At 43.6% G+C, this 25,524-nt stretch overlaps 1 protein-coding gene across 1 annotated transcript; it reads right to left on the bottom strand.

The window, feature by feature from the left end:
* Window positions 1-818: 818 nt before the first annotated feature.
* On the bottom strand, window positions 819-25,518 carry LOC310711720 (hepatocyte nuclear factor 4-beta-like). The gene is made up of 10 exons (XM_083513891.1): window positions 25,384-25,518; window positions 14,857-15,028; window positions 13,539-13,633; window positions 10,686-10,792; window positions 9,344-9,499; window positions 7,542-7,629; window positions 5,522-5,674; window positions 4,058-4,294; window positions 3,280-3,399; window positions 819-2,641 (listed from the first exon to the last, which is right to left on the bottom strand). The coding sequence occupies exons 1-10, from the start codon at window positions 25,499-25,501 to the stop codon at window positions 2,502-2,504; spliced, it is 1,386 nt and encodes a 461-aa protein (XP_083370017.1). The 5' UTR covers window positions 25,502-25,518; the 3' UTR covers window positions 819-2,501.
* Window positions 25,519-25,524: the final 6 nt, after the last annotated feature.

Here is a 25,524-nt window from a genome sequence, read left to right as displayed (position 1 = left end):
AACGCGTGTTATGGAGCGAAAACTACGGTAATTTCTTAATTTTGGGTTTAAAAAAATAAGGGTCGCCTTATACATGGGGGTGTTTTATACACGGAAAAATACGGTGTGGTGTTGGTGGTGAATGTATTTGTTGATACCCCACATACGCCATGTAGTAAAGGATATTTCTCAACTCAAAATCCTCAGAAGGTAGCTTTAAATCAGAGGTGGTGCCCACATGTTTCCGTGTGTCTGCAAGTACTTCCCCTGTTGTTTACAAAAGGTCTCCCCTCAAAAATCCACAAGCCATGAGTGCTCTTTCCACTCAGTTTCTATTTGCACTGTTACATTGAACATGTCCTCCTAAACATGTCCACAGTTCATTGTGTACCAGGACAGGACACCCTTCTGAACATAGGAGAGGTGCTAAGAGCTTCTCCCTGAGCAAGTTTGGCAGTGCCTAATGTAGGTGCCTTTGTTTACCATTGATGGAGAGGCACGACGGTACCATTTTGTGTTCTGCCACATACCTCACAGCAGCCATTTTGTGTTATGCTCTGTCATGTCTCCATGGCAGCCATTTTGTGACTTGTGCCTCAGCAGTTTCTCAAAAACCCAAATGTAATCACTGGGTCCAAAGCATTGGTGATCCTGGCTTTCAATAATTGCTATGAGTCGTGGTTCCCGCTTCATGAGGGCAGCAGTGGCAATGCATCCATCCAAGTCAATACAGTGGTTTGTGGCTTTCACATGATACATATTCTTAGGAGCACCTCATAGCTTGATACGTATGAAGAGGCTTCTGTCTCCAAGAAGCAATGAAAAGACTGAAGCATTAATTACATACTTCATGACTTTATTTAAGCACAGCATGTTCCTATTTTCAAATGTTGACGGCTTTTAGAAATGGCATAACAAATCTCAGAAACGTTAGTAAGTCCTAATAGTATGCTGATCAGACATTAATAAACAGAAACCTATGGGATCAAAAGAAATAGCAATGGGAATGTAGGAATCAATTTTGGCAGTGGCTGTGATATGAGCAGAACCAATCTTCTCCACTTTGGATTGTGTATCCTGTATTCTGTTCCAAAAGACCCACACAACAGCTGGGAGTGTTAACAGAAAATAAACTGCCAATTTTTGATGAGTAGCACACTCTTCAGTGAAGACTGATGCCCGTTGGAACTGGTAAGGTAGAAGCCAGGGAGACCCATATAGACAGAAACAGAGCCAAGGTGGAGCCAACTAATTTTAGTGTTGTCCCCATCCTCCACACTGAGTTCTACAGGGCCAACAGTGGGACTTAAGAAGTTGGAAGGTGACAGCCAGTGTCGCCTGTAGCAAGTGTCCTGTAGCAAGAAAGCAGGCAGCTGGGGACTGGCAGACGGCAGCTAGAGGGTGGTGGGGCGGTGCCCAATTTTCCCAAATGAACCAGCCTCCATTGCGATACCAACTGAGGAGAGTGCAAACAGCACTTTACACCCATTAATTACACAAATAATAATATCAGTGGGCCTCTCTTTAGTGAGTGCTGCAAGACTGAGATACTGGGTGTTCTGCAGTGAAACAGGGAGCCAGCTGGGATCCCATGCCCTCCAAGTGTCCCTATTTTCCAGGGATAGTCCCAGATTTACAGAACTGTCCCAGTTCCTGATCTGATCCTGGAATGTCCTTTTCCTTAGGACATTCCTATTTTCATCAGAGAAATGTTGGAGAGTATGGAGTTATCCAACCCCTGAGGCACGTGAAGGCAGCCCTGTATAGTGAAGCTTCTCAATGTTGTTGTTAGTTGGAAGCCGCCAAGAGCGGCTGGGGTAACCCAGTCAAGATGTGTAGGGTATAAATAGTAAAATTAGTGTTATTATGGAATAGGATGTCCCTATTTTCATTGGAGAAATGTGGGAGGGTACGGGACTTTGGAAACAAGATCTGATGATGCATTTATGCTTGCTTGCCCTCTTTAGTATGCAGCACATTATTAAGGCCTCATAAGATGTAATATTACCAAGCCCCATGAAGGAGTATCTCTGTGTTGGAGCACTGTGGAGCTTCCCAGAGGAGAAGAGAGCAGCAGACAGGTCTAGGATTCACAATGTGCTTCCTGCTCTTTGCTTCTAATTTTTCAATGTGTCTCTCTGAGTCTGTCTGCTGCTTGAGCCTTCCAGGCATTGTTGGTATGTAGGTCGAGCTTGGAAAGCATGAACACGCACAAGCATGCAGACCCGTCGCCAAGAGAACTTAGAACACATGCATCTATCTTCTACTTAATCTCCATTAACAAAGAACCCTTGCTGCTTCATTAGGAAGCACCTGCCCCAAACACCTTACAATTCTAACTGAGGAAACGACATGAACCCATAGGAAGGGGACACTGCCGACAGGTGGGCTCTCTCCTGTCTTTGCTGAAAGGTGCCATTTTGTTTCAGTGTCTGAAAAGGGCCCCGCGAAGTTGGCAGTGCTAGCTGCTACTGGACTTAAGACTTGAAAGGTTAAATTATTGATTTCTTCAGCATGGTTCTTTATAGAATCTCCTGTTTGGGTATCACCGCCTGAGGCAAAACAGTCGCAGGTACTACTTCAGGCCTGGGGGCAGGACCTAGCTTGTAATCTTCACTTCCTGTACTGGTTGAAGGAGAAGGAAGGGATGTTTCAGGAGATGCTGTGGAGGGGAAAAAACACAAAAAGGTGTTATTTGCAATAGCCTGGCATTAGTCTTCAACCAGTGGGTCAGGACTATAGATGGTGGGGAATTCCATCAGAAATGGGAGCAGGAGTGGACATTGCTGCAATTTGCATGTTCATTGGAGATTAGGAACTGGAATCATACAAGTGAATATGAGTAGCATTCACTAGCTTTTTTTTGCTTTTTTTTAAGTCTGCAAATGTTATGTATGTAATCTTCCCCTGAACCTTTTCCTCCAAAGAGGTCTCTGGGTTGGACAGGATCCTGGCAGGATCAAACCAGAGTACTTCTGGATGCAAAGCATCTTTGCTATCATTGAATTACGTTACTGCCCTGTACAATTTCTCCCATTGCTGTGAAGAAATGTGCACTTGAAGTATGCAATTTCCTTTTCAGGAAATTGCATATTGCATCTTAAATTTTAGCAGTGAAATTGAAGCATCGCTCCCAGATTTTCCTCTTCTTATCCTCGCTCCTTGGAAGAAAGCGCATGCCTTTCTGAAATGTTCCAATATGTGCACATTCAGAATTTACTATTTCAGAGGAAAGATCTGCGTAGCCTTAATAAGCAAAAGTTTTGACTAAGTGAAACAGATAGGAAATTGGACACCTACAGGCTGAAATGGTGTGAATTACTGATCCGATGCTGCTGGGGAGCACAATGTGTCCCGGAAGAGGTTCCATGTTAAGGCTGGAAGGCCCTGACTGGTACTGTGGTGCATCCATAGTTGTCCCTGCATGAACAGAGAGAAAAGCTGTCTCATTCTGCCAGTCATTATTGACCAAACACAGGCGTCATTTTTCTTTGTTTTGAAGTTCATTCTGCCTTTAATGGGAAAGCCTAATGCAATCCTTTTGCTTTTATTGATGTGACCCACGCTGAGCCTTCAGAAAGCATTTTCTAATTATGCCATTCTCTTTGTATGCAAACACCCAAATGGACGGATGGATTTGTCTCCTGGCTTTTGCCCAAAGTGTGTCATTCCCCCTAGTTTTGTTTCAAGGTACAGGCAGGGTAACATTTCCAATCCAAGGGCTGCCTTTCCTTCTGGGCAACTCTGCAAGGGCCACGTACCAGCAGTGGGCAGGGCAAGAGGCAAAAGTGGGTGCAGCAAGTTTACCTTAGTCTAGTAGGCTAGTGTCTACACACACCTGTACGTTCTCTATGCATGGAAGCAAGGGGCATCACCAGAGTTCAATGACACATCCGAACAAGGCAAAAACATTTCTGGCATGACACAAAGCCACTGAAGAGTGTGGCCTAGGGAGAGTTCTGAGGACCATATAGAAAGGTCTGGAGGGCCACATTCTGGCCTCTAGGCCTGAGGATCCTCGCCTCTGCTTTAAGACACACAGCTGAGAAAGACACAACACCATTCCAAATGTTGTTACCTCCGAGAAGCATTTCCTGCAGCAAGCTGTCGATCCTTGCCACTCCAAAGAGCTTGACGAACTGAACCTGCTCAATCATCTGCCAAGTGATGCTTTGGAGAGGAGGCAGCAGGAGGAGAATGTCACTGAATCGGCCTCGCGAGTCATACTGCCGGTCATTGATGTAATCCTCCAAGTTCACCTGTACCTGAAAACGCATGTTTTTCACCTTCCCAGGCTCACTCAGGCCTTTGCAATCTGGGAGGGAGAGAGAAACTAACTAAGGTTAGTTTGGCTTGCATGCAGCAATTTGACTCAGGGGAATTTGTGGTATTCCATATGTTGGACTCCACCCCCACCCCCAATCAGCCCTGACCATTGGCCATGCTGGCTGGGACTGATGGGGGTTGGAGCCTGACATCTGTAGGGCAGCAGTTTCCCTGTCCCTGCCTTAAAGGGTTTCCAGCTAGGATACGCACAATACCCTCTGAGATCACCTGAGGAGATTTCTCTGTGTGCCCTGCCACCATCTGAGATGTGGTTCGCAACAGTGCATGAAAGAACATTCTCCCTAGTGAAGCCCAGTTTGTGGAATTCCCCACCCCAGGAAATGGACATGTGGTGAAGACAACTGAAGAGGGTGAAGGAGAGACAAGAGGTGCAAGGGATGGATAAGGGCAAATACCATTGGATGGACTTAGGCTTGGTTATGGGATAAAGATGCCCCATGTTAATTTCACATATTCTCATAGCTTGTTCCAACCCATTTCCACATTAACCTGTACCACTCCTGTTAAATTTCAGACACCTGGTTGAAACTGTTTTATGCCAGGAGGACTCTGCTGCACTGATGTTTAAATCTCTGGCATTTAATTTATGTTTCAAATGTTGTATATCAAGACCATTGGGGACTGAGATGGTGAAACTCAGGATATACCTTTTTAAAATAAATTATCCTCTTATTGCAAATTCTGTTGCTGTTTTCTAAGAAATCTGCATGAAGATTTGTATTTAAATACATACATTATTGAAAAATAGCTGTTTTATAAATATATATTATTTCAACCTATGCATTTCTAAACACTCTTTTCTCCTACAATACAAATGCTAAATCGCATGAGTCAAGAACCATGTTGTAATATTCAGAGAAGTGCAAAATCCAAAAGAAAATTGCATTCCGATCCACACATTAATCCTGAATGTGTAAATCAGGTCAGTTCACTTTTCAGATTCATCAAAACTGAATTCCTCCAGTATACCTAGAGGATTAAGGGGTTCAGCAAAAGGCCTTGAAGAAAAGTGATGTTGTGGGAGGGTTCTGAAGAAAGGATGAAGGGGGTACCATATCAATGAATGGTCCAGGAAGGAACCTGAAGCATAGTGGATGGGCAGAGATATGCAGTGAAGTCTTGCTGTTGAAATCTGCACCATCCTCTGATGATTAATGGATTTTGTGACGGTCAGTAGCACATGAGAGGACCTCACCTGGGTCAAAGAACACAATGGCTTTCAGGCAAGCGTATTCATTCTCATCAATCTGAATTTCTCGCAAGGGCTTCACCAGCTCATCCAGAATTCTGGTAGCTACACGGGCGATTTCAAGCTCTGGACAGTGCATTGGGATGATGAAGTCGTTTCCTGAAAAGGGAGGGGGAGAGGAGAAAAAGCATTTTACCTTGATGCAAAGAGGAACATAAGATGCTGCTATACACTGAGTCAGATCCTTGGCCATCTTGCTCAGTATTGTCGCCACTGACTCTCCAGTATTTCAGACAGGGAGTTCTCTCCCAGCCAGCCCTATCTGGAGATGCCAGAGATTGAACCTGGAGCCTTCTACATGGAAAGCAGATGTTCTACCACTGAGCTCTCTAGACCTTCTCCAATGTTTAGTGCAAATATTGATGTGCTGTTTCAAAATTATTATTTTTAACAAATTGGCCCCGCAAGTAAGAATGAACAAGCTTCTGGATTTAAAATGGGACTCTTCATCAAACAAACTTAAGGCACAGTTCTCTGGTTGCCTTGTCTGAAAACCTGGTGGTAAAGGATGAAAAGGGTGGACCCCTTTCTCTGCTGGGGAAAGGATGTAAAAGTGATGTGGAAGCTGTAGACCTTCAGATGTCCTTGGACTCCAGCTCCCATCAGCCCCAACCAACATGACCAATGGGGGGAGTTGGAGTTCAGCATCATCTAGAGGGTCCCATCTCCATCTCCAAGCTAGAGTGTTCAGGGCTTTTCAGGTTGCAATCCTGTGCACACTTACCTGGCAGTAAGCCTCATTGAACTCAGGGGTGCTTACTTCTGAGTAGACAATGGATGCATAGGATACACTTTAAGGCAATAATCTATGCCCACTTTCCTGGGAGTAGGTACCATGGAACTCCCTGGGGCTTGCTTCTGAGTAGACATGTATAGATTTGGATTATAAAAGGGATATTATATGGTGGCTGTTTATAAAGCTGTTTAATGTGCTATCTTTAGTGTGGTGAGAGGGAACCAGAGAGATATTTTTTCCCTCTCTCATAATAAAGGCTCAGTGAAATTGAGACAGAAGAAAGTACTTCTTCACATACTGCATAAATTCCATCAATTATGTATGTATATGCATGCATGTTTTATTGTTCCAAATAAATAAATGGATTTGCCACCAAATGATGTGACAAGAGCGACTAACTTATGTAGATTTATAAAGGGGCTACATGAAATCGTGAATGATGGGTCTATCAGCAGCTATTGATCATTGAACCTCCATGTTCAACTACAGTCTACCTCTGAATATCACTAGGTGCAGTGCGTAGAGTGAATTTCTTGCCCTGCTTCATGGGAGCTTTAAAGAAACACCTGGCTTATCTTCTGTGGGAAACAGAATCCAGCAGGGATCTTCTTGTGTTAGGGTGATACATTTTAGGGTGGGGTGTTTATAGATTATTGTTAACTTACTAGAGGTGGCGCTGTGGTCTAAACCACTGAGCCTCTTGGGCTTTGCCGATCAGAAGGTTGGCGATTCGAATCCCCACGATGGGGTGAGCTCCCATTGCTCTGTCCCAGCTTCTGCCAACATAGCAGTTTGAAAGCACGTCAGTGCAAGTAGATAAATAGGTACCGCTGTGGTGGGAAGGTAAACAGTGTTCCTGTGCACTTTGGTTTCCATCATGTTGTTCTGTTGTGCCAGAAGCGGTTTAGTCATGCTGACCACATGACCCAGAAAGCTGTCTGTGGACAAATTCAGGCTCCCTTGGCCTGAAAGCGAGATGAGCACCAAACCCCCATAGTTGCCTTTGACTGGACTTAACCGTCCAGGGGTCCTTTACCTTTACCTTTCACCTTACTAGAGGGAGTTGGACAATATGGTCTTGGGGGGTAATCTTTCCAGTTGTCTTATTCTATAACACCAAAAATATAATAATGAACCACTGTGGTTTTGAAAACATGGAGAGAGTACAGAGATCTGGTTACTCTGTGGAAACCAGACAATGAGGTGTGTTATAGTGCATGGGTATTTTACCTAGTAATAGAAAATCCGTGTATGGTATAGAACGCTTTGCAGCTCCCAGCAGTAAGTGCTCACCAGCATGGGCTCTTAGCAAGGCAACCTGTGAATCCCGAGAGAGAGAGAGAGAGAGAGAGAGAGAGAGAGAGAGAGAGAGAAGAAAGAAAGAACAATTTCATACTGACTAAACTGTAGTCTGCTTTACTGATGCACGTCAACAATGGATTTTGATCAGGTTCTAGTTCTGGTGAAGTGATCAAAACATGAAATAAATCAGCCAACATCCTTATGTCTGGTGCTGCCATAAATTTCCTTCCTTCCTACCTACAGCCTCTATACTTTCTTCCCCTTACTGGTACTGTGGGGGGGGGGTCCTAAAACCGAATACAAACCATAGGTTTAAGATTATTGTTAATTAAATGGACATAAAACCAGAGAGTTACCCATTGGGATATATGGGAGAACTCTTGTTTTAAATTAACTAGGACTGAAGCCCCAAAGCCACAAAAAGGAGAGGAGTGTGAAGGCCTGGCTAGGGTGGCCATGTGTCCAACTCTACAGAGGTCAGTCCCCTATTTGAAGGTGGCCTCTGTTTGAAGGGCTGTCTGGCCTAAGCTTGGCTTAAAAATAAAGGACCCCAAGAAGGGAGAGCAGGTGAGACTTGACAGTGAGCACTAGGCAAATGGGTCATCTGGTCACAGTCTTCTCCACACTGGTCACAGTAACATCTGTGTGAATTATAGCCATTATCTTTCAATGCGCCTCTATAGATAGGAAATGAGCATTTGCAAATTGTATGCAAACCTGTCCTCTCCTTTTGTCTCCTTTACAAATGGTGTATTTCCTGTGTGTGTGTATTTCATAAAAATATATACACAAATGTAAAAAAAAAAAAGACCTCAAAGCAATTTACAAAAAAGAAAACAATAAAACTGAGAAAAAAATCACAACCATACTTTAAAACATACCAAAGTTAAAATATATGTTTTGGTAATGTAGAAGTCACCATCCAAACCTGATGCTTTTTCCCCAGCCTGCTAAACTGGAGTAGCAGCTAGGATTGTTACATCTAATATGTGAAATCCGTTCCCTGGTAACCTCCCTACAGCTTCTTCATGCTCATTGCCTCCCTAGGGTTCCTTCAATGCTGCCTACCTACAACCCTCACTGCCGTTCGCCTGATCCAGCAGGCTCTTCTTATGTTCTTCCCCACCTCCTTAAGTACTGTGAGGTCTCTTCAGAGCCTCCTGTTGCCCCAGTTTGTCACCTTATCTGTCCAATTACCCAAGTTCCCTTCTCTTCCATCAACACCTTCCCTTCAGGTACCTTTTTCTCAGTCCATTCTACCCTGTTTATGGTTACCTTGCTTATGGGGGTTACTTCTCTCTTGGACTGAGACTTCTTCCTAGACCAACCCCCAAAAGCCACTCCTGTCTCTAGGGTCTGTGCGAAGCTTTCATCTCAGCCAAACTGACAACTTCCACTCCCCTCTCAGAAGCAGAAAACATCTGTTCTTTGAGCAAGTGCAATGTTCGCTAACATTCCATGACATCCTACCCATCCAGCTCATATCTGAAGCTCTGTGCAACAGTTGCCATACAGTACATGTGTTAGCTTGAAAAATGCTAATCTTTTACACCCAGGTTTTCTATTCTCTCTCTCCCAAATCACTAAATCAATCCATAACTGTTGTGAAACGAACAAATGTACAGATTTTTGAGTTAGGAAGTTTCTCCTTTGCACATTGCAAGTCTGCAGAAGGAAAGCATAACGTTCAAAGAATCCAGGTTGCAGAAGCCACATGTTGCTTTTTTCACCTGGTCATCAAGGGGAAGCTCACAGAATGCTGGGATGTATTTTGCCCACTCAACGAGGACCAGGAGCTGCTGCTTCATCGACTCACACACATCATTGATGGTTGCAATCTTCTTCATGGCAATATCGGCACTGTGCACAGGACGGAGAGCCGAATACTATAAGAGAAAAGATAAGGCACCCTTTAACTAGGCAAGCCTACATCTCCTTCTTCCCCATTTTCCCACTCCTTCACCCCTTCATATAACACACCATCGTATAGATGAGTCTATTGTCCCCAATGGAAAGTTACCCTTTTGTCCAGAAGGTGGCAATAGATCACAACTATTCTATCAACAACGTACGTTGACATTATGAATTTGCCTTTTGCCCAAACTCACCCTCCAAGTTCTGGAAATCTGTAGTCCTTCGGTGCAAGAGGCTTGCATTTTATTTATTGATTCCTGTTTGGGGCACTTTAGAATTTCTTCATAAAGAGAGAGAGAGAAACTAACTCCATAGTACACAGTTAGCTAATACCTTTATTTTAGGACCAAACAAAAAGTAGCCAAAATGTGGCAAGCTTAAGAGTTCTCCAGAGTTCATTGTTGGATAAGATCTTCTATGTGGTAGGGAGTGGTTGGACAATGAAAAAGAATAAAGAAAAGGATGGGGGGGGGAATGGTCTGGATGTTACAGCCAAAAAATGATAAACAAATTCCAAACATACAGTCAGAAGCTTCCCCACCTACTGGGGCTAATGGGAAAGCCCAGCTGTGGATGCTGGGGATTTCAGGAAATGTGAGCGTTCAGGGAGGCTGAAGAGTTCATAGCCATGTACAGTATATGTCCTGCTTTGGCCTCCTAAACTAGCCTGTTGTTTGGGGGTGGATGAATTTGTCCATTTTGGTTTCTCATTTTGACTGCCTTAAGTTCAGTCATCCACATTTCGCCAACAACTAGTTCTCACGAAAATTCATTTTAGAGCATATATGCAATTCTCCTTAACACAACGCACTTTTGCTCCTTTTGTTGTTGTTGTTTTTTGCTTATATACACATTTTATTGCACATTTCACCCTAGTATTTTTGAACCCATTACTTGGCTTGACAATTGCACTGCAAAATATGGAGATACACAAATCTCAAAAGATGGCTGTGTTTCAATTCGCATATTGTTTTGGAAAGTACAGACTAGGTAGGTTCACCTTTAGATGTGACCTGAACCACATTGTGCTGCCTCAGGTGCAGCAGAAGATTATACCCTATTGCCAGGTTTCCGTGTGGTTAAGGACCTCAGAATAAGAAGACTCCCAATGACCACAAGATGTAAGAAGAAATGGGGGGGGGGAGGTTCCCCTCCTACCTGATGTGCCATCGCCTCTGCTTGGGTCAGAATGGTGATTGACAGGGCTCCGTTGTCTTCGTAACTACTCCGGCGGATGCTGATCCTGTCACGCTCATTCTGTACAGCTTTGCAAGAGAGACGAAGCAACCGTGTCAGGCAGGCATCCCCTCCAATGACCACACAACCAGGTCAATAAGCAAGAGGGCTGACTTGCACTGTAATTTCCCAAGTTTACATTTCTTACTGGACTTGCACCAAATGCAGATGCTAAGAATTTTGAGAAGTGGTCAGGCCAGGTAGGAAGAACCCATAGGCAACTGTTCTGGTGGGGACATGATTAGAATCATTTGGAAATGTTCACACCCTTTGAATTCATGTTCCTTTCTGAAGGACGGACTCTCCCTTATGAGAGATATTCTGCGGAGGTGTTTCTCTGCCACCATGACAGGCATATCTGGTAAGCACACAAGACAGGGCCTTCTTGCTGGCTACTCCCAGATTGTAGACCTCCCTCCCATGGGAAGCTAGAATGGCAACCCCCTCTGCTTTCATTTGCCAGCAGGCAAAGATGTATTTTTTGTTCCAACAGTCCTTGGCCACCAACTAGCTGTTGTGGCTGTGTCTTCTGAGGGTGGGCGTTGTATTTTTGTCTCTCTGTGTGGTTTGTTTTCAGTGCCGCTGTTGATATTCATTGTGTGGTTTAAGTTGCATCTGTTTTCATTTACGCTAAGCCCAGGATCTAAATTAAGTGTCAACAATACTGAGCTGGATGGGCCAATGGTCTGACTCAGTGTTCTCCCACAGTACCCTAAAGGCTAACAAACACATTTTTGTGTTGAAAGCTTTTGTGGGTCCCACTTAGGTATATGGATGCATAAGCTAGGCATATATACCCTGAGAACAGAAAGAAGAATTATTTTATGACAAAGTGAGGCCAAAAGGTCATCCACGCAAGAGATAAAAAACAGGTGTGTCACATACTGTTTAAAGCACAAATGAAGACAGGATCCAATTGAAGTGAGTTGCATTAATGCTCCTTTCATAATCACACCCTTTGGAGAGCAAAGTGGTTCCTTGTTTATCTTTTGTGTGGTTTATGGTGTATATTTTTCTGTTTTCCCTTCAAGGCAGATAACAACCCCCCAGCCTAAAGCATGATGTTCTCAAGATGATTTTGGCATTATCGCAGGAGGTTCCTTGGAAGAAACTTATCCAGTTAATATTTTACCTACTGTAAAAGTAAGTCATTATTCGGTGGTTAGTGCATTGCAATGCATTTCTGATGAATGGAAACATTAAGACTGAGACAGGGATGGGCAAACCTGTGAATTTCAGTTTTTCTGTTTCCCAGAATTAGGTTGAGTTCTCCACATTTTCCTTGTAAAAATTCAGCAGCATTTTAGTGTGAATTCCTCCTAAAGTGCACACCTTTGTATGCAGCTTTCCCTAATGTACACATATTTGCAAAGTGATTTCCCCGTATATAATGCATTTTTATATGCAGTTTTCATTTATATATGCATTTTTGTGAACACTTTGCCTCTATATGTTCATTTTTCTATTTGTTACTTGACTAGAGAAGTAGATTGCAAAGTTCAAAGATGTGTGAATTTTGAAGGATGGCTGCATTTTAGATAGTGTATTATTACGGAAAGTGTGAATTAGGAAGGTTTGCCCATACATGCAAACTGAATTGAGTTTCTCTTCCATCTCTAAGCTGAGGCCAGTAGCCTGTCTGAAAGGCTGGACAGACACAAAGGCTTACTGAAACTGCATCACTGGAAAGACAGCATGATCACAGAGCAAGTTTTGATTCTGCCTTTGCCAACTCAATGCCTTCTTGGTGTTTTGGACCAGAATTTAGGATGTAGAAAATCACTGAGTATTTCCTGTCAGGAGCCTTGCTATATCTGAATTTTGTTGAGCATTCTGCAATCGAGTGATGGAAAACTTTGATGTCCCTTCCAGGTTCAAAATCTTGAACAAACAGGACTGTGTTTGCTGTTTGACTTCCTAGTGCAACACCAACCAAACAATTTGCTTCATTTCCCCTGAAACCTGATTGGGTTGCTACAGAGGGGGTGGATCAGGGTGGGGCAAGGGGCGGAAATAAAAAAAACAAAACCCATAGGAAATCGATACCTGTCCCAGTAGAGGTCACTTTTCTGGCAAAGGAAGCAAATCAGTAACTCCCCAAAACTTTCACTAGATTTGCATATACTAAGTAAATGATGAGGGTCTGATTGCAACATCTGGTGCTCTGCTGATATACTAATTACTTATTTTATTTTATTTTTTAAAAATAGTCCCCTTTTTCTGCAAAATGCTCTCAAAGCAGCTTAGGAAATTTAAAACAAGATGAGGTTTCTATCCTTGTTTTTCATCTTGTTTCATCTGGCACCTTCACTATACTGTCTTTATCAAATACTGAAGATGCCCCTTTCAGGGGCCATTGTATTCTTGTGATTGCAATTTGTCTTTAACTGGTTTGAATGTATTTTTGAACGGCTGAAACCTGCCCTGAGACTGCATAGTGAACGGTAGACAATATATCAAACTACTAATACAAATTTGAACTCTGCTTCAGGAAGCAAAATGTCTTGGGATGGCACTGTCTGGGCAACGTCCTAATTTTTTTCCAACCCCCCCACCTTCCAAACCACATGATCCAGCTCTGCCTATTTGTGATTCAGAATTCATCCGTTGTGATTCAGCACCCTCATTAACAGTGCTGCAAAGGAATTTGCTGATGTGGAACTTGGCACAACTCATCAGCTCCCCCAACGCTAGCAGCAGGCTACTGAATGCAAGGCTAGCATCACAGCAGTGCACATGAGACTCTGGATCAGGGGATAGTTTTAGACCATTTACCTTCCTTCTTCATTCCTGCCCGGAAACATTTCTTCAGACGGCAGTATCGGCATTGGTTCCTCTTGTCCTTGTCTATTATGCACTGCCTGCTAAATCTGGAAAGGGAAAGAGGCAAGCTCTGAAAAAATCATTGGTGATATGAAGGGCCGGTCCTATCATTTGGCAGAGTGAGCCAGCTGCCTTCGACGGCAGGTGCCAGGGGTGAAGGTGGCAATGGGCAATGCTAAAGGCTGGAAACTCCCCTGCTAAGCAGAGGAAGAGGGGAAGCTTATACCATGTCAGACCATTGGCCCATCTAGCTCAGTGTTGTCTATGCTGAGTGGTAGCAGCTCTCGGGGGTTTCAGACAGGAGTGGATATTCCCAGTCTTGCCTGGAGGTGCTGGGAATTAAACCTGGGAGTTTCTGGATGCAAAGCAGATACAATGAGCTACCAGCCCTTCCCAAATCCTGCTGCCTTGTACGCTGTCCTTTTGCCAGGGTTGAAGCAAGGGTCAACTGTCAGTGTGGTTGGGTTGAGAGCTATCTTGTTCTTTGCCTCAGGCAATGAAATGTCTTAGGCTCTTATTTTATTTTACATTTTATATCTCACTATTTGTCCATTACGGAGCCCAAGGTGGAGTACAAGTGGTCTTTGGGTGGCCACCCAGCCAGCCACTGGCCAGACTTGCTTAGCTTCAGCTAAGTGTTAGGGCAGCTTAATGGACGGCCAACAGAGATAGGCAATTCTGTCTGCTTCTCCATTTCTCATTTCCACCCGCTTAAATTCATTTTTTCAAGCTACTGTAGCAATTTATGAATTTTAGGTAAAACAGTCCTCATGAGAATTTATTAGAAATTTGGTGCAAACTTCTCCTGACCATGGGATCAGAGTTGGAAGGGACCTCAAGGATCATCTCATCCAAGCCCCTGCAATGCAGGGATATACACCTGTCCCTTATGGGGATCAAACCTGCAACCTTGCTGTTACCAGCACTATACTCAAAACAACTGAGCTATCCAGTTTTGATTAAATGTGCTTGTTTTTGCATGCACAATATATATGCATTGTTGTGTGTTATTTTCATGAAAACATGCCCTTATATGCAAACTTTACCCTAGTATGTACATTTTTGTACAAATTACTTGGATGGAGAACTCCACTGCAAAATTAGGAAACGTGTGAATTTCAAAGGATGGTTCACATATTGTTTCAGGCAGTGCAAACTAGAAAAAATTCCAAGTTGTCATTCGTCTTCATCTTCAAGCCAGTGACAATGTTCAAAGCTTATGGAAAAGCCGGTCAGTGTCCAAGGATGACCTACAAAACTATAGAGCTACCTGCACGAGTAGACGTGATTCTTACGGACGCTCCTTCTGAAGAACCCTTTGCAGCCATCACAGCTGGAAGCTCCATAATGCTTCCCAGTAGCACGGTCTCCACAGATGGCACACATTGAGCTGATCCCATTCGCCAGCAGGCCGCCACTCCCTGACTCTGAAACAATGGCATCTGCAAAAAAGGAGTTCACCAGTGGTCAATAAAGTGGGTATCCTGGGAATGCCAATCCTACTGTGAGGCAGAGGGAGGCAGCTGCCACAGGTGACCATAGGTAAGAGGTATGGCTACAGCTGGGTCTGCCTAGCAACTTATAAACTAATCTACTGCCCTCTAGTGGAGTGGAGGATGGTTTCTCACCACCTATGTCTAAGTTAGGTGCAACCACCAATCTGGTTGGCTTTTATATAGAGAATGGGTGGGGAGGTAAGCTCTATATTTCCTCTTGGACCAGCTCTGGAAAGGAACAAAACCAACCCAATCCATACAGTATTGGGTCTTGCCTTATTTTTAAAATCCAAATTCACGTTGCTCACTGCTGCGTGCTAAATGAGTCAACATTCACAGCATACATTTAAAGCACTGTGATTCCACTTTAACCAGTCATGGTTTCCCCCAAAGAATTCTGGGAGCTGTAGAATTTGTTAAGGGTGCTGAGAATTATTAGGAGACTCACATTTTACCCATCCTGAGCTACAATTCAAAAATATACCAATCTATCACTCTTCAGAAGGAACTATGGGCATCATTGTTTGTAGGGGAAACAGAGGAGTCTCCTAACATTGCTTAGCACACTTCACAAACTACAGTTCCCAGAATTCTTGGGGAAAGCCATGGCTATTTAAAGTGTTATCACAGTGCTTTAAGTCTATGATATGAATGTGGTCTAAATTAGCAAAGCCACTAGCTGACTCTAGGTGGTCCACCAGAAATTGGCCATGGAAGCAAGATCTTCCCACTCCTAAGCTAGTCCAATCAGGATCCTGAAAATCAGTCTATGCCAGGCATAGGCAAACTTGGCCCTCCAGATGTTTTGGGACTACAACTCCCACCATCCCTAGCTAGCAGGACCAGTGGTCAGGGATGCTGGGAGTTGTGGTCCCAAAAGGGGGCCGAGTTTGCCTATGCCTGGTCTATGCAGTCCTGGGATATGATGCTACAAGCCATGACCAAGCCAAGAGATGGTGCCTTATAGGTCTTGAAAAGGTAAACAAAACAAAACAGATTCTTGATCATTAAAAAGCTATTGATTCAGGTGGTTCAAGCTACACCACACAAGAGAGCAGAGAAATAAATTAGCAGCCTACCCAGGATCAGTTGACAATCTTTTGGGGAGAGGGGAAGCGTTATTTATTTAGAGTTGGATCCAAAGATGCAGTAGAGGACAAATTTCTGGCAGCGGTGCTGTTCAATTTAACTGTTGTGCAAGAGCCACCAGAAAAACATTGTGTGATGATGTGCAATGCATCTTCTGTGAGCAAGTATCCTGAAATGTTGTGCAAGGCCACGTGCAAAAGATGGTACAACAAGACTGTGCACACATGGAAGTATCCTAACGGACTTCTATTTTCTTGTCTTGCACAGGGATCTTCCAGTAACTGCCCTCACAGACCACCTTATTTTACCAATGCTGCTTTCTCAATCCAGGCAGCTGCCATTTCACATTAAAAAACACGCAACCAACTTGGCATCAGGCAGCAATGAGAGGCAGGTGGTGGACAGGAAACCTCCACTAAGAGGCCAAGGCCTATCTGACCACCAGCTGCATCTTCCCAAGATAAGATAGGGGCCCAGTGCTGCCTGATTCTCCTTCCTGCCTGATGCGCCATCTCTGAAGCAGCACCTCACATGATTGGTGTCTCTGTGCAACAACGGATGCAGGGTGTTCCTTCCCAAGTGGCTTGCCTGCAGGAAAGCCTCTTGTGAAACAGCGCCCTCTCCAGGTTCAACCCTCCTATTCTCAGTTAGTGGGGAGTTGCCAGTGGCGTAGCGTGGGGGGTGCCAGGGGTGCCGGCCGCACCGGGCGCAACATGGGCGGGGGGCGCGCTCGCACTAGCAGCTCTCTGCCCCTACTAAAATCCATGGGTTAGGGAGCCTGTGCTCGCTCGGCTTGGCAAGGAGGTCGCAGAAGGGGGAGAGCAAAGCCTTCTGCCGCGGGCAAAAAAAGGAGAGGAAGCCGGGCGGGCGGGCTGGCTGGCTGGCTGGCGGGGGTCTGGCTGCGCCTGCTGCTGCCGGGCTTTGACAGCTTGGCGAAGCGGAGGGAGAGGAGCTTTATGGTAATTGCGGCTCTCTCTCCACTGGCCGCCTGGCTAGTGAGCCGAACCAAGCAGGGAGTCTGGCGAGGGGGCGGGAAGAGATTTTCCACCTCGCCTGGTCAAAAAGGAGAGCCGAGTCTCCTCAGGGCGCCCTCAGGCAGGGCAGGGCAAGCAGAGCGAGGAGGAGAGAGAGGGGAAGGGGGGGGAAGCAGCCAGGAAACGCTGCGGTGTGGAGGAGGAATCAATTAAGGAGAGAAAGCGAAAAGCCTTGGAGAAAGGGGAAAAAAGGAAAGAAAAGAGGCAGCTCCAGGAGAGCGCGGGGGAAAGAGAAGCCTCACTGCTGCTGCTTGGGAGAGTAAATTACTGTACTTGCCTTGCCCCGGGTTAGGGGGCGCAAATTAATTGCCTTGCCCCGGGTTAGGGGGCGCAAATTACTTGCCTTGCCCCGGGTGCTGATAACCCACGCTACGCCGCTGGGAGTTGCAACATCCCCCACCTGTATGTTTAATTAGGTTTTAAAGGGGAGATAAACATTAGCCCCACCCCTAAACTAATTTGGGACTGGATCTGGGGTAGGTGGCTGGGTGGGGTGGGGGATGTAACCTGATTGCCCACCCAAATTGAGACCACAGGCTGGGTGGAAGGAGGATGAGCTGTGCACAGCCATAAGCCATACCCAACATTCTCATATTTACAATCGCCAAGGTGGCTTGTGGTCATAAAACCAAGAGAATTAAAACACAACATAGCATTATAAGAGACCACAGCATCAGTAAAGCAGCCAAGCCATCCAGCAGTGAACAGGCTGGTCATCTACTGACTCCTCTGCTCTCTGAATCAGATGCCTAAAGCTCAACTGTGATGGAGTTGGGTGGGTATCTCTGGAAGCTAATCCCAAAATTCAGGTGTGAGCACTGAAAAGTCCCTCCCTTGTTTAGCCATTCAGGTGTTTGGGAAGATAGTATAAGAAGAGTTCTGCTGGACCAGGCCAATGATGAAGAGGAGTTTGGATTTGATATCCTGCTTTATCACTACCCTAAGGAGTCTCAAAGCGGCTCACAACCTCCTTTCCCTTTCTCCCAAACACTCTGTGAAGTGAATGAGGCTAAGAGACTTCACAGAAGTGTGACTAGCCCAAGGTCCCCAGCAGCTGCATGTGGAGGAGCAGGGAATCAAACCCGGTTCACCAGATTATGAGTCCACTGCTCTTTACCACTACACCACACTGGCAATGATGCATTTAGTCCAGCATCCTGTTTTCACAGTGGCCAACCAGATGCCCCTGGGAAAGCTGCAAGCAAGGCCTGAACACAACAGCACCTCTCCTGTGGGTTCACCCAGGCTCAGGAAAGTGCCTCGCCACCAGAGTGCTTGCTGGATCCTGACGCCATCCCACAAAGGTGCCCAACCAAGGTAAGCATCATTGGCATTAATATTTTGTGTCACAGGGCCATCTCTCCAATCCTGCCTTCTGAAACCTTTAAAAAAATGGAATCCTTTGTTGATGCTTGCCACCTGTCATTTAGTTTAACTCAGCTAAGTAAATGTTAGCTTGGGATATATGATGATGACATTTTATTTGGCCATAAATACTCCTCAATGCCTTTGCTTGGAAAGAAAAGGCTGGCTGATTCTTTTAGTGAGCGAAATAATATTAGTGATGCTATGATGATGTCAAAAGGAGGGGGGATGAAGTGCTTTTCAAAAGCAGGTGGTGGGTGGGAAGAAAGCAGGCAATATATGGCCACATTCATACCATACATTTAAAGCACTATGATACCATTTTAAACAGTCGTGTCTTCCCCCAAAGAATTGTGGGAGCTGTTGTTTGTTAAAGGTGCTGAGAATTGTTAGGAGATCCCTTGTTTCGCCTTGCAGAGCTACAGTTTCCAGAGTGGTCTAACAATCAATCACTCTTCATAGAGAACTCTAGAAATTGCAGCCAGGACTTTTAAAGTGGTATAATAGTGCTTTAAATGTATGGTAAAAGGTGCGGATGTGACCCAGGTATTGTCCATCTTCTGTGCGACAGTCCTCAGAGATTTGAAGACCACTATGATGTCTCTCCATAATCTTCTCCAGGCTAAAAAATAATTCTTTAAACTGTTCTTAATGGAACTTGGGTTCTAGATCTCCTCTAAACATACCCTAATTTAAATACAATAAATGGCCTTGTTCTGGGGCAAGAAAATAATTCCTGGGAGTGGCTCTGAGATATATTTGTGGTGAGAATTCTCTGGCAGAAAAATAATCTACTCCGTCCAAGTTCCACAAACATTCTGGCTGTGATGGATGCACTGTGTGCAGTTTGGGAATTTATGGCAATGTCTCGGGGTAGAAAATGTATCCTCACAACCGCATCATGTGTGGAGGAAGTGCGTAGCACATTGTTGATCTTCAATATATACAGTGCATGCAGAACAAAGGGCTGACGTTTAAACCTGAAAACCTACAGTTTATGGTTAGCACTCAACAAGATAGACTTAATTATTTCTTTGTTACTCCTTCTTACTTATAAATCCCTAAACAACTCTGGGCCATGTTCTTACTTATAAAGCCCTAAAAAAACCCCTCTACTTTATTTCACTCTATTGGCCAGTAAGGGCATTATGGTCAATAAATGGAACCTGGTTAATGTCACCATGGTCTGATGGCTATCAGCTTGTGATAACACGAAGCAGGCTTTTTCGCTGGTGAAACCAGTGTAGTAGAATGATCTCACTGCTAAAATCTGAGATGCCCCATCAGTACTGGCATTCCTCCGGCTCTCGAGGACAAACTTGTTTAGACAAGCATTCCCCTAATTGGCTAAGTTGAAATTCCTGCTCTAATTGGGGGGGGGGACTATTAAAATTGTTGTGTTGTTTTAATGGGCTTGTTTTATTGTACACTTTAATTTATTTTGATGTTCTGGTGAAATTATTTTATTGTGTGTTTTCATTATGTGTGTGCGTAGAGAGATGTGCCTGGTGCCATCATTCTCAGCTTCTTAGTGCAAGCAAAGATGTTACTCTTCAGTCAACTAGTTGCCTATTAATTGGGGTCACTTGGTGAATGATCATACCTTAGGCTGCATTGGTGTTCTTCTTTTAGTAGTGTGGGGTAAGATTTTGCCCTTTTTGTTTTTGCAGAGTTTAGCCAATGGATGCCATTTCATCTATCTGATGTCTTTTAAATTTTGTATCATGTATGCTTTTATAATTGTAAGTCACTCAGAGCAGCCTAGAGCTTCTCTATATAACAAAGGATCAGTCCTAGTTTTCATCTTGGAATCTCAATTATTATTTTAATTCCACAGAGCTAGCAGTGGAATTGCAGCTTGTGTGTCAAGTTTCTCCCCATTTTCTTCTTCTGTACTTCTTATGGAACAAAATGTATATCCTGCTAACTGGACAGAAAACCTTCAAGGGGTTTACAAAGAACAATAACAACTATTCATTTAAAATATTGATGAAAGCAAGCATTAAAATCAAGCTGACACGGATAAAGTCTCAAAATGCAAATAAAATCAGCCATACTACCTGCTAAAAATTACATGTTAAAATGGCATGCCTTAGCAAGCTTGGTGAAACAAAAAAAGTTTTGAACAATACACTGAAGGCAACCTGCCTAATATCAATGGGCAGGGTGTTCCAAAGAGTAGGTGCTGTTGCCCATTGCTAGCAATCACAGGTGGAGAGAGTGCCGGTGCACTCAAGTTCAGCTCACAGGCTTCCTAAAAGGGCATCTGGTGGCCACTGTGAGAACAGAAGGCTGGACTAGATGGAGTTTTGATCTGATCCAGAAGGCTCTTCTAACGTTCTTATGATTCCTTACAAGTGCAGAATGAACGTTATATGGCACTTGATAATGTGATATCAACTTACTCAGTGTCACAATGTATTTTATTAAGGGTATTTCCTTGCCAACGAGTGGGGTGAGGCTTATTGAAACAGCATTGAGATGTTATCTGGCCTGTTCTGCCACACCTCAAGAGTAGAGCCATTTTTACTCTCAATGCCCTGTGCATTTCTCCATGAATCCAGATATATAGTCTATTGCCTTCTTGGTATGTTACTCTATAATAAGCTTCCTTTGTTTGACTTGGTTATCCTGGCCACCACCCATGGACCAGATTGCAGTTGTGACATTTTTGGAAAGGGTCATGCTGAACTTCTAGGATGGGGGAAAGTATTAGGGGAAACAACGAAACATTTTCATAAGAGAAGTTCCTTTTCCAAGCCAGTTGTTAAAGCAATTCCAATTAATGAGATACATCAGCCAGATATTGAAACAACAATATGAGGAATTGTATCATGGGGCAGGTGTTCGTCCAGCATAAACAATGTAAGTTAGGGAGACCAGGACAGCTAAAATGGTACCTAAGAGAAAAATAAACAGATGTATCCTGATGGGGAATATTTCTCAAGTTTGTAAGAGTTGGTTTGAAAAGGAAAGAAACAGGATCATAAAGTATTCTAGATTACAACCATATATCTTGTTCTGGTTCAATCCACTTCTGATGAATCTTCAAAATTCTAAAATCTACTGAAAAGAGATGTATATTTCTTTTATTGCCACAATTTATATCCCACTTTCCCACTAAGTATTCAAGATGGATTTTCTTTTTAAAAAAATCAAAAATCAGTGCATACTAATAAATGAAGCAAGAACAATTTCAATCATACCAGATAAAACAGGCTAAAATTATTACAAAGACAGTGTCAGCAAAAAATCCCCTTCCCAAGGAGTCTTCAAAAAAATGCCACTGAAATGAAACTGTCTTTGTCATCCACCTGGAAGTGAGTAGCAATGGGGCCAAGCGACCACATAGGTGTTCTTTGTAAGGCCAATTTATGCCGGCTTCACATGGGAACATAGGAAGTTGTCTTATACCTAGTGACTATTGGTCGATCCAGCTCAGTATTGTATACACCAGGGTTTCCTAAACTTGGGTATCCAGATGCTTTTGGACTACAACTCCCATCATCCCTAGTTAGCAGGACCAGTGGTCAGGGATGATGGGAACTGTAGTCCAAAACAGCTGGAGGGCCAAGTTTGGAAAACCCTGGGCTACACCGACTGATGATGACTTTCCAGGGTTTCAGGCAAGAGCTTTCCCCAGGCCTGCCTGGAGATGCTGGAATGTTACCTGGGACCATCTGCATGTATTTTTTAAAAAATAATTTTTATTAATTTTTCAACACAAATATACAATTATATCAAAATTTCCACAAATTTGACTCTGGACTTCCTTCACCTTCTCTGACAATCATCCATATTTGCCTCTCAATTACGCATTTCTTCTATTTATATTGCCATTAGACTTCTCTCCCACTTCTATTTCTATTTTAACGATATATCTCAACTTTCACAGTGCTTCTTGAAACCCCACTAGCGTTGTTTGCACATCACATATACTTTTCAGGGACCATCTGCATGTAAGGCAGATGCTCTACCATAGAGCTCTTCCCCAATTTCATGTCAGAAGTGAACCATCTTAACAACTGGGAAGGCTACCGAAAGGCCACTGAAATCCAGTGGGGTTCTTGGAGGTTACAGGAAATCACTACAAAATTAAGAAAGTCAGAAGGTTTCATCGCTGGATTTTAATTCTGAAATTCTTTTGACTCTTAAATCTGCATTGGAAAGGGCATTGGCTTCGACAAAATAAGATGATTCAACAGGGCATATCTAAAACCCTACCCAATGATTAGCTTTTCAAGAAGCAAGTGCACAGATGTTGCTTGTTTATCGTGCAAGATGAGATCCGCCAAGTTTTCCTTCTACAAAGTGTTTCTGCTTCAAGGATATCCCATTTCCCTGGTGCTCAAGCTGCAATAAATTGCAATTGGTGGAGGGGAGGGGAGCTCTGTTTTTCAGCCAGTAAACTTGCAGAGTCCTAATAGGTGTGCTTGCGTCAATGTCATGAACACCTTACTCAAGAGAGTGCTCGTGATATCTCTGGTGATAAGCAGTGCAGCTTACCACCACCACCTCATGTCAACGCCATCTTTGTATGCTTTAAAAGACATTTCGATTTAATTTTATTCTTCATCTCTAAAGCCAGCCTCAGGGTTTTCCTGGCATACCACTCTTTAGAGAATAAGCAGGAGCAGTGCCAGCAAAACTATCTCCTCCCCCTTCAGTGATGTACCACCATTTTGAGAGTCTTAATTTTGTTTCAATGTGAACTTCCTTTCAGGGATCAATATATTCCCCCTTCCCCATTGCAACAGAGAAGTATCACTTTATCAAAGTTCCTTTTTGTTTGGTGGAGGGGGGGTGGGCAGGAACACGAGTGAAAGCTCCAAAGCCCAGGATAAGAATGAGACTGAGAACACAATACAAGACAAAGCCTTTCCTTTCTTCTAAACCAGTTGCTAATTCCGTAATTTGAGCAAACACCTCCCCTAATTTCCCCTAAACACCAGTAAAAAGATGGCTGTTTGTCTATTGTAAGAGCTTTGTGAAAGCTCTTGGATAGACCTCTTACATTTGGATCACTTTACTAATGGGATATGTCGCGGTCTCAAGGTTTTGGCTAGCTTGTAGGGAGGGGGGTGTTTTCTTTTTTAAGCTGTTTGGACAAATTTTTGATGAGGATGCTTACCCAAGACAAACATGCTCATTTCAAAACAGCAAGTTCCTGACTATGTTGGTTTACTTATTAACAAGTAGGCAAATACCACAATGCCAACTTGAAACAGCCTTCACCTTTCAGAAAAGCCAGCGTGTTGTTTCTACACTATTGTATAGATATAATTTATTTATCAATCCTAACTTTTCTAAATATATAGCAAGGTGGAGCTATAGAGATAAAACCAATCAAAGATCCATAACACATCATTAAAAACATTAATAAAACAATGAATAACAATAGATATTGATCGGTTAAAAGAAAAATCAGGTTGCAAAGCCCTTTCTAAATTAAACAGTTTTCAGAAGATGTCTGAAGGGAGGGAGGGACAGTTCTTGTTGAACTTCTACTGGCAAGGAGTTCCACAGGGCAGGGCCTACCACACTAAAGGCTGCCTACCACAGCAGAGGCTGGCCCAAATTCAGGGGCATGGGGAACCACAAGAAGTACTCCTAGGAATGATGTCCTGTCCAGTCAGTGACACTTGAGCCACAGGTTATAAGGGGAGGTGGGACATATTTGAAGGAAACATCAGCTCAAGCTTTCTGGCTACCCACAAGCCTCCTGTGTCAAAGTAACAGAAAGGTGTCACCATATTGTTTAAGAAGAACAGGGAGGCACCTGTGTTTCACCTTAAAGACTAAGAGAAATCTTGTAGCACAAGACTCAAGTTCATTTTATCAGATGCTTGAAATGCCATTTCTCCCCTCAAAGTCTAACTCATTTATAATGGTGTGAGGTTTTATGGACTGACGGAGTTGACTGTAGTCCGCAAAAGCTTATCCGATCATTAATGTGTTCATCTTTAAGGTAGCACAGGGTTCACTGTTGCGTTTGCTACAACAGACAAACACAGCTCCTCCTCTGGAAAATGAAATATTGTACTTCATCAGATATGTAAAATGTTATGTTTTCCTCAGCTGGTAGATGGGGGAAACGTGTGTAAAGAGTAAGTCTGAATGGTCATGAAATCCAAGAGCTACAATCAGAACCAAGATGACATGAGATTCTAAATATATGCAAGTTCCGTGAACATTCACAATGAACATGACCAACAAAACTCTGATGACCTCTCTCCCTGTGCCCCAGAAATCAGCTTCGGATGAGAGTGATTTGGAAGGAGGAGAAGGAGAGGTAGAAGAAGAAGGCCAAGCTATTTCATATATATTTTTAAATGTAGTCTCTCCCCACCATCTCATTTATCAATGGTACATCTTGCCAAACAAAGTGGACAGTGGTATAAAATGCCATTTATTTGATAAATGCATCATCAGCATAATATTCGGAAAGTAGATTTTTCCAGGCTTAATAAACAATAGTCTTTGCTGTTGGCTTAGTATTTTGCAGCATTGTGATGTCATAGCAAGGTTTGTGAGGTGTGTAATACACCCTTTCCAAGAGATTTCCATTGATTAGAAATCCGTTTTCTCAATCACAATACAACAAGCTTTTCAATCTAAGTCCCTTATCGGCAATATAATTCAAGGCCGCAGCATAAGACCCGTCCCGATGCAGAAGTCCAAGAGTTCACCCACACAAATGCGACACCCTCCACCCTTCGACCCCATTCCTTCTTGTCCACCGAAGAGGACAACATTTGAACAAAGGTAGCAGAGGCCGAGTGGAGAGGCAACGGAAGGTATCTCCTCACTCACCTGATGAGTTTGTGGGCAGCACCCTCAGGTTTTCGAACTCCAACATGGTGTATGAGGAGTCGAGGGACTCAGCGTAATCTGGCATCTCCATGTCCATTAGGCTTTGACAAATCCGCATTATTACTGTCAACAGAGACAAGT

Source organism: Podarcis liolepis (assembly GCF_965112155.1).
Source record: "Podarcis liolepis genome assembly, chromosome: 7".
In the NCBI taxonomy this organism is placed as follows: Eukaryota; Metazoa; Chordata; class Lepidosauria; order Squamata; family Lacertidae; genus Podarcis; species Podarcis liolepis.
This window is presented reverse-complemented; position numbering and strand designations above follow the sequence as displayed.

Bases quoted from the DNA above. Each gene is read 5' to 3' on its own strand.
- LOC310711720 (XM_083513891.1), bottom strand. From the start codon at position 25,501: ATGCGGATTTGTCAAAGCCTAATGGACATGGAGATGCCAGATTACGCT. The intron at 15,029-25,383 runs GTGAGTGAGGAG...CCTTTTTTGCAG, and splicing joins GCTGCCCACAAACTCATCAG to ATGCCATTGTTTCAGAGTCA. The intron at 3,400-4,057 runs GTAACAACATTT...CTGTTCATGCAG, and splicing joins GCAGGAAATGCTTCTCGGAG to GGACAACTATGGATGCACCA.